This window comes from Silene latifolia, chromosome 3 (genome assembly GCF_048544455.1).
Source record: "Silene latifolia isolate original U9 population chromosome 3, ASM4854445v1, whole genome shotgun sequence".
NCBI lineage: Eukaryota > Viridiplantae > Streptophyta > Magnoliopsida > Caryophyllales > Caryophyllaceae > Silene > Silene latifolia.
The window spans coordinates 106,830,185-106,845,452 of NC_133528.1; the positions used below are offsets into that span (position 1 = coordinate 106,830,185).

Consider the following 15,268-nt stretch of genomic DNA (forward strand, 5'->3'; position numbering starts at 1 on the left):
ACGGAATTACTTTTTCACATACGGATTTTACACTTTCACATACATTTTCTCATTAACTTTCCATCTAATACCCTTTTGCCAAAAGAAAAACCTAATCTAATTGTTCCACTTAAAAAATGAATCTTAATCTCCGATTAATGATGGAGGTGCAATTAACTACCATATGTAAGTTCTATAAATCATACAACAATTGGGTTTTTACGCTTAATTTAAATGTAATCCATGGGCATGAAGTATTTACTTATCAATTCAATCGCTTTATGTAGAGAAAGGTGATGCAATCAAAATGGCTATTGTGTTCGGTTGCCGATGCTTTTCCCCAATTTGTTGTTCTCCCATTTAGCTTTTATTGGTTAATGAATTTTGTAGAACATTTGAGTGTGCATTGTTTGACGTCTTCGTGCGAGAATAATGTAAATGAAATTAGGTTCATTTTTTCATTTGTCCTAATGATGTACATCCTCTACTCTTTAACCAATTAACCATGCCCAGAAATTGTTCCTGTGTTCTAGTGTCGACGAAAATCGGTGGGGAAGGCTTTATCTTTGTGAAGCCTAGCTAGCCTTTATAATGTCTGAACATGACTCGGGTGGATATGCCAGAGGGTGGGGTAGGTCGGAGGGAGGGTATAGGCCGGTGGATGGTGAGGAAATGAGTGGATAATTGGTTTTGAGTGAGGAAGATGAAAAAAATGATAAGGGTAAAATTGTAAAAAACGTATGTGAAAAAATAAATTTCGTATGTGAAAAAGCACATCCTATCTACTTTAATACTATATAATCAAGGCTGACCTACCCTAAAGTCTTATTGACATAATATTATACAGAGGGGGGGGGGGAATTAATTAGATTCAGCGCAATTATCGTCTCAAGGTAGTCTATACAACCGTCTCACAATATAATGTATGCATCTTATAATTATAAAAAACTCGTAAATTAGACTGCCTCTAGACTAGCTAGGACCGTGACCTTGACCGTGGGACACCAGGGGGTGACCAAACCCACGTTGGACCGCCGTTGACCGTTAGGGATGAGGTGTTTGACCGGGGTTTTGTGGTGGTGTTTGTTGGGTTAAACAATAGATAAGACTCGGTTTTTGCCCTTAACGCGCCTGACTCGGACCAGACCTGGGCTGGGGTTGGTATCAGGGTGGTTGGTCGACCAGGTTGGGTGGTCGTGGGTGGCCAGGGGTGGCTTTCGGTGTGGTGGTTGCCGAAATTCAAACAAGTCGTGGTGGTTGTTGTTGTCTTGCTATAACCGAGTGTTAACTAAATCTAGGGACCACCTTGAATCGTCGTGGCCCTGACCGAGAGTAGGGCGATATTGATAGGACCACCGTGGGTCAGAGGTGACCACGGTGGTGGTGGATGCTGGTGGCGAATGAGGTGTTGATTGGTGTTGCAACATTGTTGTTGGTGTCATGTGTTGTAGCGGTTAGAGCATGGTCAGGTCGTGTGTGGTGGTCCTACTAGTGCCGGTGGGTGGCTAGGCAGCAGGTGGTGGTGGGCTCACGGTGGAGGCAGGCGGCAGAGGTGGTTGAGTCGTGGTTGGTCGCAGGGCCGTCTCAAGAAAAGTGGAGGTCCGGAGCAAAAAAAAATACGAGGCCCCCAAGATTTACAAAATACAGAAACTGCCCTATTGAAGCCAAATTGCAAAACTATCGTTGCGGCGGCGTGAAACAAAAACCGACAAAATAAAATCCTCTAATCTTCCGAAAATAGCTGCAAATTCATAAAGCAAATAAAAATTAAGACAATCATATAAAAGAAAAATAAAGATAAGATTCACAAGAAATCGACTATCCCCATAACAGAACAATTCATTAAACTATGAAAAAATATTACCTATATTTCTATCTCTTTGAAACTTAGGGTAAATCTGGGATTTTTTTTGACAATCGAAACAATATAGTAAAATTTTGATTACAAACTCTCTAATTGTAAACTTGGAATGGTGGGAAATTGATATGGGATAAATCATATATAAAGATTTCAAATTTAGGAACATTGGATGAATTTATGGGAAAACTAAAGAGCAAATTTAATCATTTTAGGAAGAAAATTAATTTACTCAGTATTTTAGGAAGGAGATTGAATTGATTGAATACTTGAAGTATTGGAATAGAGTATAGACACACAATTACATGCAGCGTGCTTTTTTTTTTTTTTTTTTTTTTTTTTTTTTTTTTTTTTTTTTGATGACGAGGGGTTTAATCCCCCCGGGCACATGCAATACCCTGCAAACCACGTGTGCCAGGTAAGACATCCCTTAGGATGACAGGTAACCGCAGCACTCCCGTGTAGGGAGTCGAACCCGGGACCTCTCAATTCGTTGTCAATTTGCAACGCTTTGAGGCACTCCCGCAGCGTGCTTTTGAGTTGCCTAATTCCATTGCTTTTTTTTTTTCAATTATTTATGGACAACCAAGATTTGGGCCCCAAAAATTTTGAGGCCCAGTGCCGTTGCACATAGAGCGCCTAGCTTTAGACGGGCCTGGTTGGTCGGGAATTAAGGGATGTTTTGAGGGGTGTTGGCATGAGTTATGTTGTGGGTCACAGGGTTCGATTTGGATAGTTTAGGACGAGTATGTTTGGGATTTGACTTGAGTTTTTGAGACGGGAATTGACCAATGGTTTGGGACGAGTTTTTATTTAATTGAATCACTTAATGTTTTATATAATTAATATTAATATAATTAGTAATTGGGTAGCGTTGAGTCGGAATTAGTTAATTAATTATATAATCTATTAAGAAGAATAATGGGTAATTTTGTATGTTATTATTATTTATGTTAGGTGTTGTATTTGAATTACATTTATTGGAGCTGTTTTGCTTGCTAGGTAGGGATAAATCCTACTCAACTCTCGTATATGATCTGTGTATGTTGTTGTATGATATGGAGAATGATATATTGAAGTGAATTGTTTACATATTGATATTGTTGGAATTGTTGGAAAGGGAGAAATTATATTATACTGTGATGCGTAATTATGACGAGATGAGTTTAATTATTATTGTTGATTATGAATGTGGAATTGTGATGGGAGGTATTGCGGTCAGATGTACGTTGTTAAGGGAGTTGTACTCTGCGATGAACGGTAATATGTACGTTGTTGAGGTAGGGGTACTATTACAAAGTGGTGGTACGTTGTTAAGGGAGGGGTACCTTGGTGATATGAGCACGTTGTTAAGGGAGACATGCTATGTCATGAAATGGAGCACGTTGTTAAGGGAGTGGTGCCATGTACATATATTAAAATGTTAGGTACCTTGACGCAAACTATCCTAAATGTTAGGTACCTTTTGACAAAAAACCCTCTCTCTTTAAATAATACTAGACCTAGGGTTGGAGTGGGTACAAATGTCTATTTGGCCTCCTTGAGATGAAGGTAAAACCTTCTTCTCTAAATAAAGTTTATACAAATATTTGTGATGGGTGGTCTTTGTCTACAAATATTAATTGGTATAAAAGTGATAGAGTTTGAGTAATGTGGTAGATTTGTTTCAAGTTAACTTTCTTTATTATAGTGCCCAGATGATTCATAAGGCAGTATTAGTTGAAATCTACTCTCAGTTTAAATTTCATTATACAATGATATATGCCTTTAATGGTGTGAATGAGAGGAAGTGTTTATGGAAGGATCTTTGTGTGTGCACCGCAAATATTCAGGGTCCTTGCATGCTTAATGAGGACTTTAATTGTGTTCTATCTTCTTCTGAAAGACTAGGAGGCCAATCCACTGATGAGGAAATGAATGCTTTTCAAGAGTGTCTAGACTTCTATGACCTTATAGACATACCTGCTGTTGGTTCTTATTATACATGGACTATAAACAGGATCAAGAAACTAGGGAGTTTTTCTAGATTAGACAGAGTTTTGGTTAACCATGATTGGTTAATAGCCTCTGGTGATACTTATGCTCATTTTTTCAATGAAGGCTTATTTGACCATTAACCCTGTAATATTCAAGACAAGGCTAATTTTGTGGCGGGCCGGAAAAGCTTCAAGTATTAAAATATGTGGAGCACTGTTGATGACTTTTTACTTTGTGTACAACGGGGAGCAAATTGCCCCCAAACGTTTGGGGTTATGTGCAATTTGGTCCCAAACGTTTTCAAATATGCAATTTGCTCCCAAATGTTTGGGACTATGTGCAAATCAACCTAATCAATTCTCCACCTACAACCACCCTCCCCACCACCACCAAACACAATCCTCCAACCCATGTCCCATCCTAAATCTCCCATCTCATTCAAACTCCAACCATAACCTCACCTATCAGATTTCACTTGTAAATCTATTCATTACAGAGTATAATTTATAAATTGTATCAACGTTAGTTTAACTGAAGGTGCAGTTCAACTAACGAAAATACACCTGTTTTACAAATAACTAGCATTATTTGCACCAATTAAATTTGTTGTATACTACAACTACTTACCAACCCACAAACACTGTAATAAACTTGTATAGCTCATGATCTTATTCATTGGGTGTGTCCCCCTAGAAGGAGATACATACTATCTGCCAATTTTTGTACATTTTCTTCTAGTTTATGTGTAATTTGTTCTGTTTTTCAATATACTGCGATAATTAATCAATTACTTTGTTCCAAACATCCATCTGTGGAAATTTTGCTTTTACATTATAAATTATACGTCACACGGTTGGAGAGATTTGGTTGGATTCTTGGTTAAGGTTGGGGTTTGAAAGGGAGAAGAGACTTAGGGTGGGACATAACGACGGGGGGGGGGGGGGGTGGGGGGGAGATTTTGTTTGGTGGTGGTGGGGAGGGTGGTTATAGTTGGAGCATTGCCGGAATTATAAAGTTGGATTGATTTGCACATAATCTCAAACGTTTGGGGCAAATTGTACATTTGAAAAAGTTTGGGGCTAAACTGTACATAGCTCCAAACGTTTGAGGGCAATTTGCTACTTTCCCATATGTACAACAAAGAATACATATTGGAAGAGGACTAAAATGTTTAAGATTGCCATGAAATTGAAATAATTGAAGAAACCTTTGAAAGAGTTGAATAAAACCCTTTTTGATGATGTGGAAAATAATGCTATTAGGGCATGGAAGTATTTATATTATATTCAGACTAGAGTGAAATTGCATCCTAATAATACTAAGTTGATTCTGAAAGAAAGGGAGGCTGCCAAGACCTATAAGGAACTGAATGCTGGTGCTGAAAGTTTCTTGATTCAATAATCTAAGGCTGTATGGATTTTTTTTTTTTTTTTTTTGGTGAAATGTGAGATAAATATATTAATCAAAGAGACAAATATACAGGATGGACAGTCCAGCCTTAGCCTAAGCCAAAACTTTCCTGTTACAAAGAGTATCACTGCAGTACCAATACCAATACAAATTCAACACTAACAAGAACAACTAGCAGACACAGGTCAGTCCACTGCTATGCCCCATTTCCTGAGCTAGATTCTATCAGTTCGTGTAGTTTCCTTGCTCAACTTTGATCTGATTCTTCTCTTCACTTCCTCTCTTATATTGCTAGCAATAATGTCTGGTTTTATCAGGACAAGGTTCATCCTTGCATTATTTCTCTGGTTCCAAATGCAGTATACACAGGCTGTCCATATGAGGGAATGTACTTCTTGTTTCAGTGCACGCCTGGGAACAATACCAGTAGTAGCTGCAGATATGTTAACGGCAACCTTGAATCCACACCAGGACTCCACTGCAGCAATAACTAGCCTACTGTATGAGCACTCAAAAAACAGATGACTCCGAGTTTCAACAGCAGCATCACATAGGCAGCAGCTATTATCAGTGCAGCAACCAATCTGGAATAGCTTATCCTTAACCTTCAATCCATTATTCATGGTGATCCAGCTAATCATAGCATGTTTAGGGTAGTTCCATTTGCTCCAAACAAGGCTCTTCCAACTTTATAAGGCTTGCTTAGGTCTCATCCATTCGTAGCCACTCCTAATAGAGTACCCCTTAGGATCTGTAGACCATTTGCCATCAATGTATGCATGCTTCATAATCTCTTTCACTTTACAAATACACTTCCAAGTCCAGGACACATCATTTGGCGGAGAATAGGTATGCCAATCCTTGTTTTTTATGTAAATCTGATTGACCCATCTGATCCACAACCTATCAGCTTTGCCATAGATCCAATCCACCAGTTTAGCTACAGTGGCTGTATTCCATACCTCTGCCTGCTTAATGCCCAATCCTCCTTCATCTTTAGGTAGAGTAACCTTATCCCAGGCTATAAGAGGGACCCTGTGATAATCAGCACTGCTACCCCATAAATAGTTCCTGCATATGGCCTCAATTCTCTTGATTACACCCTTAAGTATCAGAAAAATGCTAGCCCAATATGAATAAAGAGTGTTGAGTACTGAATTAATGAGGACAACTCTCCCTGCATAGGACAACTTCTTGGCACCTAAGCTCCTTATTCTATTCACCATTTTTTCAGCAAGAATATTGCAATCTTTCTTTGTCAACCTGCCTGCTTTTATTGGAACCCCTAAGTATCTGAAAGGCAAAGACCCCTCAACAAAACCAGTTGCTTGAATGATGTCTAGCTTAAGTGCTTCAGTCATGCCATTAAAGTACACCTCAGATTTTGTACTATTCATAGTTAGACCAGTAGCTTTAGAGAAGGATGAAAAAGCTCTGACTAAGAGCATGATAGATTGAGCATTTCCCTTGAAAAACATCAACAAATCATCAGCAAACATGAGATGGTTTAATCTTGTACCCTTACAAAGAGGATGGAATTGAAACGGCCATCTACTTGTAGCATAATTGATCATTCTTGTAAGATAGTCCATACATAGAGTAAATATAATAGGAGACATTGGGTCTCCCTGTCTTAGGCCTCTTTGTCCCTTGAAAAACCCAAAACTATTTCCATTCAAGCATAAGGAGAAGGAAGTGGATGTCACACAAGCCATAATTCTTTGAGTGAAACTGTCAGGAAAAGCAAGAGCCCTGAATAATTGTTCAACAAATCCCCACTCCACAGTATCATATGCCTTCTGTAGATCAATCTTGAATAAGCAACTAGGTGATACTGCCCTCCTATTATATAGTTTGACAATGTCTTGGCAAATTAAAACATTTTCAATAATTGACCTCCCCTTAATGAATGCTCCTTGATTCTCACCAACAATGTCAGGTAAAACCAAGGACAGTCTATTACAAATAAGTTTAGAGATCACCTTATAAATCATGTTGCAGCAGGCAATAGGTCTGAAGTGCTTCACAGAAGTTGGCCTATCACACTTAGGAATCAATGTGATGTTGGTAGCATTCAGCTGATTTAATAACTTTCCCGTTGCAAAGAAATCCTTTATAGCCTCACTGATATCATCACCAATAATACTCCAACTCTTCTTGAAAAAACCACTGGTATAACCATCTGGGCCAGGTGCTTTGTCAATAGGTATGTCAAAAAAAGCTTTCTTTATCTCTTCATTGGTGATAGGAGAGTTCAAGATCATGTGATTTTCCTGACTGCAGATTCTTCCCATATTAATTACAGAATTCCTGACTGGTTAAGTAGATTTACTACTTCCCAAAAGCTGCTTGTAATAATCCAGGAAAGCATCCTGAATACTTTGGCTCTCTACACAGCTATTTCCATTCTGATCCTCAATTTGTGTTACTTTATTGATAGTGCATCTTTTCTTTATAGCACCATGGAAGTAGGCAGTGTTGCTATCCCCCTCCTCCAACCATCTGATTTTTGCTTTCTGCTACAAGAAACTGGTTCTGGCTTTGCTGAGAGTTTTAAGGTTATCAGACAGCTGAATCTCTTTTTGAATCAAAGTAGCATTCTGAGGGTCCATCTCTATCTGCAGTTGGACATAAAGTAGATCCGTCTCTGCAATACTGGCCTTATTCTCAATATCAGAGAAGCATTCCTTGTTCAATTCCTTAAGTTTTGCCTTAAGATTTTTTAGTCTTTTCACCACATTGAACATTTTATAACCAGGGTAGTGCTGGTTCCATTCCTCTTGCACTGTAGGAAGGAAAGACGGGGCATCTCCCCACATATTGAAAAATTTAAAACTAGCTCTCCTACCTGATTCCAGTTTGATGTTACTCACAGTGCAGGGGCAGTGGTCAAAGAGTCCAGCAGGATGAAAGTGAGCAACCATATCAGGAAACTTATTGAGCCAATCTTGATTTGCCAAACATCTATCAAGCCGGCTGTACACCCTAGTCAGAGGATCTTGCTTATTACACCACGTATAAAAAGCACCAGTTCCAGGCAAATTAATCATCCCACAATTAGCTAAACAATCAATAAACTCGTCCATATCAGCTTGCTTAGTGTTGCCACCTAGTCTCTCTGCAGGATTTATAACAGTATTGAAATCCCCAGCAATTAGCCAGGCTCCTGGCCACTGGGTGCCAATCAGCTCCAGCTTCCTCCATAAATCCCTTCTATCCACTCCCTCATTAAAAGCATAGACCATAGTGAAGAAAAATTGCTGTTGGGTGATTCTAGATGTTACACTAGAATGAATGTATTGAGCATCATATTGTAACACCTGCACATCAAACAGATTGGGTTTCCATAGGAGCCATACTCTTCCTCCCTTATGATAATTTTTATTGGTAGTGACACTCCAGCCATCCAGCATAGTGCTAGAAATATTACCCACATTTGCACCATTTATTTTAGTTTCAACTAAACCAAATAAACCAACATCTTTATTATGAAGAAACCATTTAGCAGTATTTTGTTTATGTACACTATTGAGCCCTCGAACATTCCAAAACCCTAAATTATTCATTATTATGTGATGATTTTGGGTTACCATTTTGACCTACACCTTCTTTAGGTCTCACATTATTCATACTTCCCACTGTAACATCCTTAAAAGACTTCTCAGGGGTAGTACCTGCAGAAGAAATAAGCTCATAGGAGTGGACACAGGAGTGCATTCTCCCTCAGTAGTCATAGCAGTGGCCTGTGCAGGTACAACTTGCTGGTTGGATGTTGGAGCCAAAGGTTTAACCACAGGCTTCCATATTTTCTTTATCACAGCTGGTTTTTTCCCATCAGCAGGAGTAGCCCTGCACTTTGCCTGGTCATGTCCCATTCCTTTGCATTTGGAACATATAATGGGCATCCATTCATACTCCACGTCCAACATTACCACTTTACCATTTTCATCCAGAAATTTCACTTTATTTGGAAATTTCTGCCCCACAAACACTTCAACCATCACACGAGCAAAGCCCAATCTAGTTTTGTCCATGGTTGCTTGATCAGCTTTTTGGAATTTTCCCACCAGTCCTGCAATTTTTGGCAAGTATCTACCCCAAAATTTCATAGACAGAGCATGAATTCTAATCCAGGTAGGTACATCCTTAACATTTTCCTTGGTAAGTTCCACATGTTCATCCCAAGGACGAACAATCAGAGGTTTATTATCAAACATAAAATGACCTGCTTGAAGAACAGTCTCTCTATCTTTACTCTCCTTAAATCTTACCAAGAAGACACCATTAGGTAGAAAAGATACCTTATCAATGCTATGTTTTTGCCAAATGCGGTGAATAAATCCATTCAAAACTTCCCATGGAGGGTTTGCCCCCAGCACAAAGCAGTACACTGCATTATTCCAATAAGATATCTCATCTTGTGTATCCTCTTGTGTAAACTGAAGTAGGTCCTCTGTTTCAACAGTCTCCACCTCCTTCACGACAGCTTTCTTGCCTCTCTGAGTGATCCATTGGGAGTTTTCCTCCAACTCTTCATCGACTACTTCATCAAAAGGCAATCCAGGGTTTCCTGTTATTTCCTGCATGGACTTCGTTTTCAACACATCCTCTTCTGAAGGCCCTGGTTTTTTCATCTCACCGATCTTTGCAATACTCTTTTTAGCATTCTTAACCACAGTTACTCTACTAGATTTCTTGCTCTTTGTCTTACTTGAAGAATTTCTGGCCATGGTTAAGAATCAAGGATGAAGAAGATGCACTAGAAATCGCCTACGTAGGGTTTCTCTAGGGCACATCTTTTTCCTTAAATTTTTCCTTAAAAAAAATCATAAGGCTGTTTGGATTAATGAAGGTGATGATAATACTAGTTATTTTCACAGTATTCTCAAGAATAGGCAAGTAAAAAGTAAGATTCTGGGGATTGCTGGCATGCTGGAGTGATTCACACTGATTGAAGAAAAAAATACAAGAAGCTTTTTGACATTTTATAAAGAGCTGCTTGGCATTGCAGCAAATTCTAAGTCAACGAGCTTCAATGTGGTGCAAATGAGGACTGTTTGTAATGTTGAACACTGGGATATTCTTCTTTCTCCTGTTTCCAACAAAGAAACTATTTTTGCAATTCTTAACCACATGGCACTAATGGTTACTCTAGTGCTTTCTACAAAGATGCATGACCTATAGTTATGGAAGAGGCATGTGGTGCTATTCAAGATTTATTTCAGTCTAGTAAAATTTCTCAACAGAGTAACCATACATTTGTCACCTTAATTATTCTTAAGTGTGATAACCCTCAATATATGACACAATATCGTTCAATAGCCAGTGTTTTTGGCTAAATGTGAGTTTTTCATTAATAATCAAAACATTTCAACAATACAATATATTGTTCACCCTAATTTGGCATAACATGCCTACAATCAATTTTCAAACTATGATATCTAATTTCAGAAGCCAGTTCTTGTCGACATTAAAGACAGATTTAGGAAGAAGTTGCCCGCACTCTTGAATGTACGATCCTCTTGATCTCAATAACAATATTCTCAATCTTGGTTACTCTTATTTCCAATCGAGATCTATTTCTCTACAACCAAATACAGTACCAATAGGCCATCTTTACCATATGGCACACCTTTAGCTGCATTTTTGAGTAATTAAGACTACTACTATCCATCCTCAGCTGCATCCATTTTTCCTCCCTAGCTGTAACTCTGTGTAACACCTCTTTCTTACCCGGCCAAGGTAATTGGGAGATGTTACCATCTCGGTTTCCCGTGGCGGTAAATCGGAGATACAATCAAGAAATATCTATTATAAATACAAGTTTAGTGATTACAAACCATAAACTAATAAATGAAGAAAAATACAACTCATGACAACTATACTCTTCTAGCCAGCTATACTCGACTCGGATGTCATCAAGACTCGTCCCGTCTCCCACGTGCCATCAAAGATAACCTATCCATAACCTTCTCTCTATACGATCGGAAATATCATATGGATCGATACAGGCCACCCCGGAAATAGGTGACAGTTACACAGACACACAACACGTCAGTTTAAATAAATAAATAAAGTGAGACACGACACAAGTGTGTGAATATGCAACATGACTATGACATGAATGGAACGTTATCAAACAACCACCACACCGGTACCGGGACACGCCAAGACGTACCCACAACCACCGGTGCCAGGGACACGCCCACGACTCCACAACTCACAAGCAGGTACCGGGACACGCCCAGACGTACCGAGCCAGGAACCCAACCGGGCCCTCTGCCAGACGTCGTGTCTCAACTACACGAGCCCCTCCAAACACAAGTCATTAATGTGCACATCGCTCAACTACATGACAACCACCCCTAGCCGCCACCAGTCCTGAGCCCACAACACCCACATGACAACAACAACAACAATCGACAAAAACCACACACAACTCGACACCCTCCTTATACAACCCCTTTTCGACCACTTATCACCACCTAACCCGCCACCATTGATCACCACCACAACCCCCACTCAACCCACAATACAACCACTGAAACCCCAGCCCTGTCAGTCATGGTTTGGTGTTCCAAACCCAACCCAAAAACCGAGTCACAACAAAAATAGTAACACCCTTTTATCTGCGGTCAAACCCCCATTCCCACGGCCAACGACGGTCATACAGGTGGTCAAGGGAAGTCAGAGACGGGTCAAGGTCGAGGCGGGTCAACGGTATTAATTAATAATATATAAACTAGTTTAAGACGGTATTACCTTACGATCTAGAGGCGGAGGGACAAAAGACGATCTTCCATTTTCTTCCTTTTCTTTTCTCTCTTTCTCTCTTCTTTCTCTCTATAAAATCTTGGGTGAGGATTGTGTTTGGATAAGGTGAGTGGAGTATATATTGGATTATAGGGTAGTTTATGTATCTACGTATGTGTATCATCTTACGTATTATTATTATTATTATTATTATTATTATTATTATTATTATTATTATTATTATTATTATTATTATTATTATTATTATTATTATTATTATTATTATTATTATTATTATTATTATTATTATTATTATTATTATTATTATCATTACCATCTACTTATAATAATAATTATTATTATTTTATTATTCCGTCTCATTCATAACTCGTATTAATACAATACAATATAGTATATATAATTATAAAATACGGAGTATTACACTCTGATACTGAACTCACACACTGCAAAAAAAAATGTACATGAGTCTAACTTTCCCTTTCACACAGAACCCAGTTGCTTGATTCACACACACCAATAGAGAACAATTTCTCTTTTGTGTTTAGGGCTTCATTTTTAAACAACCAACCCACAAATGGGTGTTTGGGCACACACCAATTGTCCTAAACCTCAAGGTACCATTGGATATGTGGGTATACTCCCTGCAACCAATGATAACCAGAACTGGTAACCAATAACCCTAGGATTTGATATCCAAAGATTTGGTAACCTGTATCCATATGGCATCTTACCTTACAAATATTCCTCCAATTTTAATTAAAATCAGGAAGAGGCTGATGCTCATTCCTGCTAGTACCCTTTTAAATAGATATGATCAACCCACTGTACCATAACCTATCTGCTTTTGTATAAAGCCAGTGCACCAACTTACCCACAATAGCTATATTCCACACCCCTGCTTCCTTTATTCCCAATCCTCCATTCGTCTTACTGCAACAGACTTTCTGCCAAGACACTATAGGAGACCTATTGTACTCAACTCCCTCATCCCACAGGTAGTTTCTGCAGATTGCCTCAATTCTTGTGATTACCATCTTCGGAATCGGGAAGATTGATGCCAGCAATTGTATAAGGTCTTGAATACAAAGTTAATCATAGTTGCAGAAAAGGTAGTAAATCCCTCAATATGAACATAATGGATCTCACATCCCCATTATAGAACATTAATAAATCATCATCAAACAGTAAATGGTTCAGTTTTAATCCCCTACACAATGGGCAGAATCTAAAAAACTATTTCTGAGTGGCAAAATCAAGCATTCTTGTCAAATACTTCATGCAAATTGTGAATAGTAAAGGAGAAACTGGATGCCTTTGCCTTAACCCCCTTCTTCCTTTAATGTATCCAAATTAAGCACCATTCAGACTTAATGAGAAAGAGGTAGTTGTTACACATACCATAAACATCTTTCTAAATTTCTTAGAAAAACAAAGAGCATCCAACATTTGATCAACAAACTTCCATTCAATTGAATCATATACCTTTTGCAGATTCATCTAGAACACGAATCTAGGTGACACATGCTCCCTGTTATACAGTTTGACCAGATCTTGGCATATTAGTATGTTTTCTAGGATACTCCTACCCTGTATGAAGGCCCCTTGCTTTCTACTTATCACCTCAAGGAGCTCCATAGCCAATCTATTACACATGAGCTTAGAAATGGTCTTATAAATTATATTACAGCAAGATATTGGCATAAAGTGCTTTACACTTGTTGGTCTTTCCATTTTGGTATGAGTGTGATAATTGTAGCATTGATCCGAGTCAACAGTTTACCAGTTTCAAAGAAATTGATTACAGGCTCACATATGTCATGCCCAATAATCCCCCAAACATCCATATAAAACTGGCTAGTGTAGCCATCAGGACTAAAGGATTTCTCTTTTGGAATGCTGAAAAGACTCTTCTTAACCTCATCAACTGTCACAGGTTTGTTCAGAATCTCCCATTGTTCCTGAATACAACATCTTTCTCTTCTTAGTTACCACCTTTACTTTCACGTCATCTGTATTATAGTGTGTTTCCAACAGCTCCCTATAATAATAATCCAGGAATGCTTCCTGAATTTGGGTCCCTTCAGTACAAATTTGACCATCCTTGTCTTCTGTTAATAATATCTTGTTAAGCATCACCCTCTTATTTATAGCATTATGAAAGTATGATGTGTTAATGTCCCCTTCCATTAACCATTGAACTTGAGCTTTCTGAATGAGGAAATTATCCTTAGCTGCAATTCATACTTTTAAATCATGAGCCACTTCCATTTACATTTGCATAAGATCCATATCCCTTATGCAGAAGGTCTTTTTGAATATGCTCAAGTAGGGCATTAATGATATTCGTATTTTTCTCAATATCAGAGAGGGTCTGCTTATTTAGTTGCTTCAAAACAGATTTTAAATCCTTCAGTTTTTTCACCATTCTAAACATTTTAGTCCCTTCATATATCCTCTTCCATATACTATCTACACATTCACTGAAATTTTCTTACATTCTCCACATGTTAAAATATTTAAAGCTTCTCCTTCCTCCAAACTCTATCTTTCTATTCATAACAATACATGGACAATGATAAAAAATTCCCTTAGGATGGAAATGAGTAATGTAATCTCCATATTTATTCATCCACTCGTGATTACCAATCACTCTGTCAAGCCTACTATAGACCCTATTAACAGGCTATTGTTTGTTAGACCATGTAAACAAAGCTCCTGTTGCCTGGATATCCTCTACGCCACATAAGGACACACACTCCTAAAAGTGCTCCATCTTTGCCTTGGAAGAGTTGGGCCCCAATGTCTCAATATGGAATAACATAATATTAAAATCCCCTGTCCAGCGCCACGACTCCTCACAATTTAAAGAAACATTCCTCACAACCTCCCACAATTCAACTCTCTCATTCAACCTATTAAAAGCATATATCATAGTTAAATAAAACCTCTATAAAATAAACTTTTGATTCAACCATCATATGTATATGTTGTGCACCTTAGAATAGGAACTGAGAATCAAAACAAGAAGGCTTCCACATAATCCAAATCATACCTCTCTTATGCCAGCCATAGTTAGTAGATACACTCCATTCATCACAAATTACAGTATTCTTTTTTAGTAAACTACTTGAATTAATTTTAGTTTCTGATAAACCAAATAACCCTGCACCCTTATTATGCATAAATCACTTAGGCACTTCTTGTTTATTCAGGTCATTCAACTCCCTAACATTCCAAAAACCAATACTATGCATTTGGAGTTGGTTAGGA

At 38.3% G+C, this 15,268-nt stretch overlaps 2 protein-coding genes across 2 annotated transcripts; both read right to left on the reverse strand.

The window, feature by feature from the left end:
- Positions 1 to 5,439: 5,439 nt before the first annotated feature.
- On the reverse strand, positions 5,440 to 5,847 carry LOC141649446 (uncharacterized). The gene has a single exon (XM_074458136.1). The coding sequence runs from the start codon at positions 5,845 to 5,847 to the stop codon at positions 5,440 to 5,442; it is 408 nt and encodes a 135-aa protein (XP_074314237.1).
- A 1,896-nt stretch (positions 5,848 to 7,743) lies between these two features.
- Positions 7,744 to 8,790, reverse strand: LOC141649447 (uncharacterized). The gene has a single exon (XM_074458137.1). It carries the CDS (start codon positions 8,788 to 8,790, stop codon positions 7,744 to 7,746), a length of 1,047 nt encoding a protein of 348 aa, XP_074314238.1.
- Positions 8,791 to 15,268: the final 6,478 nt, after the last annotated feature.